This window comes from Branchiostoma floridae, chromosome 2, assembly GCF_000003815.2.
Source record: "Branchiostoma floridae strain S238N-H82 chromosome 2, Bfl_VNyyK, whole genome shotgun sequence".
Taxonomy (NCBI): Eukaryota; Metazoa; Chordata; class Leptocardii; order Amphioxiformes; family Branchiostomatidae; genus Branchiostoma; species Branchiostoma floridae.
This window is the reverse complement of record NC_049980.1, coordinates 30,073,176-30,077,109: the sequence shown is the minus strand read 5'-3', so window position 1 is coordinate 30,077,109 and position 3,934 is coordinate 30,073,176. Positions and strand designations below refer to the sequence as shown.

General features: G+C 38.8%; 2 protein-coding genes across 4 annotated transcripts in view; one reads left to right on the top strand and one right to left on the bottom strand.

The window, feature by feature from the left end:
• Positions 1-3,934, top strand: part of LOC118409729 (3-oxoacyl-[acyl-carrier-protein] reductase FabG-like) — an 876,245-nt gene that overhangs the window by 429,993 nt on the left and 442,318 nt on the right. The window lies entirely within an intron of this gene.
• Positions 1-3,934, bottom strand: part of LOC118409713 (dual specificity mitogen-activated protein kinase kinase 5-like) — a 27,745-nt gene that overhangs the window by 12,054 nt on the left and 11,757 nt on the right. For all 3 annotated transcript variants that reach the window (XM_035810970.1, XM_035810972.1, XM_035810971.1), the window contains one exon: positions 1,475-1,536. In XM_035810970.1, coding sequence (XP_035666863.1) covers positions 1,475-1,536 — 62 coding nt within the window. The remainder of the gene's footprint in view (positions 1-1,474; positions 1,537-3,934) is intronic.

Below are 3,934 nucleotides of genomic sequence, written 5' to 3'. Positions count from 1 at the left end.
TCACATGAATGCATTTCTTATTCAAGTATGTTGTTCAAATCTATGTGTAAAAAATTCAGTCATCAAAATTTGACCACTCTCAGGCAACTAGCGATGGAGCGCCATGAGTTTGAGCGCAAGAAAAAGCGTACCGTGTTGGGGCACCTCCCGTTACAACTTTTTATGTAATATACATTGCATTTCAAATCCATAGAATTTTGCATTTCCTTCCAATCTTGGTCTTAGTGACTAGCATGTTTGTATATATGAGCCTCAGGGTGATATGTCAAGAGTTTCCGCTATTTGTTGAGAATAAACTAAAGCACAACATTCAGCACCAAGGACAGTGCTGTGTAGTAAAGAATAACTACTAAATATGTATCATATGTAGTGTTTCTCTTGCCTATATAGCTATGATGATGTACCAACATGATCAAACTGAAGGCAACACCAATTTTTGTTGTTCTAGGAGCGGACATACATATGCAAATATTCAGACAGCAGTGAAGATGAAAACCATCACTCTGAAGGTAGCCTGATCGTCCTTCTTGCGTATCCCTTCTATACTGCTACAGTGTAATTCACCTTTTGTAATCATCAGTTGTATTCCAATGGAAGAATTTTTCACCACACAAGTTTTGGCAAGTGTGGTCTCTTTTTAAGTCATATACATTGTATTTCAAATCCATAGAATTTGCATTTCCCTCCAATCTTGGTCTTAATCACAATTTAGGTATTAAGTGGGTGACTATCATGTTTCTATGAGGGTGACATGTCAAAAGTTGATGGTATTTGTTACGAAGAAACCAAAGCACAACATTCAGCACCAAGGACAGTGCTGTGTACTAAAGAATAACTACTAAATAGGTATCATAAGTAGTGTTGCTCTTGCCAAATACATTGCTTAGCTACGATGATATACCAACATGACCAAACTGAAGGCAACACCAATTTCTTGGTTCTAGGACATATATATGGAAATATTCAGAAAGCAATGAAGATGAAAAACATGTGTTAGGAGGAAAACGTGCATCTGTATCCACAGTCCCTGAAACAATGTGTATTGACTTTTGAAGTTCCCTCAGACTCTCAGCGCTTTCACATTGAATTTTCTCCTTACCATAATTTTACTTCTTAAAATCCATTTACCATATTTGTGCAGCCTTACAATGTTCTGAAAACAAATTCATAACACAATGTAATCAATTGGGCCATTGCAAAAGTTTTGGTAGCACATGTAATGCTAGTTCACCTTTATCCGCAAGGTACCCTATATTCGTTGTGTTTACCAACTCAGTATTAAGTGATATCAACTGGACCGATGATGGTTTCAACTAGTAATATGTTCAGAATATTGTAGTTTGAAACTACCGTCCGTCGACTTCATACCCCTAATCACCCATTCCTGAAAGCAACAGATATAGGTTACTCCTCGGATAAAGGTGAACTACATAGTGTTACTGAGTGAGAAAAAGTAATAAATCTTTGCACTTACAGAAAAAGCTATTCTCCCTAAAACAGGTTCTGGTATAGCACCGTACAACTCTAAAGAACCACCTGCAAAATTTGAAATAGAAAGCATGTTAATTCAACAATTTCAACACACTAATTTCTTGCTATGTACCACACAAATGAAGATGCATATCAACATCAAATCATTCCATCAGAACTACTTCATAGGAAAACACTGCACTAAAACAAGAATTTCTGGCAATTTTTGGTTTCTTACACTACCGTGGAACTTGACATGTCCGGGTCGTATAAACGAATTTCTAGCCACAGTGTGTCCGGTGCCGAATATCCCCAATCATTGCCGGACATGGCCATGTCCGGTAGTTCGCGGTACCCGCACACTGCGTGTCTTGAGAAGTGGCTCAGTGAAGGGGTAGTGTGTATTCAAGCGATTATTGCTCTCAACGTTGTTTTTTTTAATGGTACTGAAAACAGTATAGAAGTATCCATAGAATAAAGAAACGAAAAACTTCTTTCTCTGTATCTTATTTCTTGCATTAACAAAGCTTATGATCCTGATAACATTTTAACGTGTGTATATTCAACTTACGGTACCGCAGAGTGACTTTAGAAATTTCAAAGTTTGCTCATGCTGCATGAATTATAAGATATTACTGTGCAACAAAATGTTTGACAGTTGAACATGTCTATTTCGTAACATTGTGTTCCGTTTGCTTATTTATTGATCGTGCCGGGAAAAGGCGCGTTACTGGTTCTGAACGCGCACGTTCCAATTCTGTAAATAATGTCCGATACGGCAGTAGCATCTTACAGTAAATTTGCAAGTTTGTTCAACTTATGGGATTGAGATACCCATGGATGAAAATCTACACGCTACAGTATTTTAGAAAGAAACAGACGTTAATAAACTGCTATTTCCACTGAACGCACCCCCCCCCCAATACACATGCAATGTTTTGTTCTGAATACATGGCGTCGATACGCGATCGCGACACGTCTGACTTACTGGCTACAAAAATCCCGCCACCCCCCAAAAAGAAAAATGCATACACATATTGAAACTAAATGTACAGGTTGATGTTATGGTACCGTTCTGATTGTTTAGCTGTCCGGCCAGACACAGGGTGTAGTTAAATGATTATTCAATTTGTTAGAAGGATTTCTGCAAACACAAACAATTTCTATCAAAGCCTATGGAGCTTAGAAAAACATAAGAACTTCTGTGATAGGTTTATTTATGATATATAACGATACACGACAAGCTCATTTTAGTGAACTAGAAAATAAGACATACAAATAGTATGTAATAAAGATTTTCAAGATACATAAAGGAGGTTAAAAGGAGCCTAAGGATGGGTCCCCTTGGTTTATATAAACAGAAAACACACACGCGTGACGCGTAGGATACATAATTGAATTTTTTCTTTGTTAGGATATGCATGAAAGTAATACATGTATATATAGAAGCATTGTACGACAAACAAATGTCATCTTTTGTGTCAGGGAAGTTGATAACTATGCACGTCGGGGCCCTTGATTCATAACATGTTTATGCTTTGTGATAATGCTAGTTGAACCAAGGAGGTTTATGTAGTTCACTATTGTTGTAGGATAGAGTAAACGTTACGTTTATTATCAAAGTGATGTCTGAAACCGTAAGCAATTACAGCTGCACTTTACCACCTAGTACCGTGTGGGTATTGTTTGACTGACTGTATTGTTTGACAGTCTGTGAATTGCGACCATGTGACAATAAGCTAAATTCAGCTTACTTTGTCCGTCTATATGCAAATACGCATAAAACGCAGCCAATTGTATTCCACATAGCAGTTGGGTAGACCAATCAGCAAACGTGTTACGATTTTCAAATCTTTCAATCCCATCTTTCAGTTGGCATTCGGAGATGACCTTGTTTCTGTAAAGTAGTGCTTTCACCCAGCTCTTAGTATGCACGCCAGACGGCCCCACAGCCAGTGAACAATGAGAGCTTGGAAATACTCTACGTCAAGATCGGACACCTTCTTGCTGTGGAATTGCATCCAACTACCAACGCCATGGGACCTAGTTCTGTTGCAACAACCGATGCACCGAAGAGCCCAGCTGTTGTTTTGTGTGGTTTGACTTTCAGCAAGAAAGGTCATTGTCACTACGTCGAACGCGAGAAGGGCTAGCTGCTGCCGTTTCACGATGGACTGAATACTACTGTTATGTGAACTTTACAAGCCAGTGCTCCTGACTAGCATCGTCTTGTGTAGAAGACCGCCTGGACAACAGAATTTTTGAGACCAGCAATGCAGAAATCGAGAGATCTACAGGAGTTTATGTCATCAACTTGGAAGCGACTATACCTAATAGTTGGGCGACTGCTTATGAAAATACTAGTAGTGACCAGATGCTAGTGACCTATGGCAGCAGACTGACATATATTTGAAAGCGAAAAGAGCGACGGAGCCCACCAGGAGCAGTCCAAAATAGTTGAAAA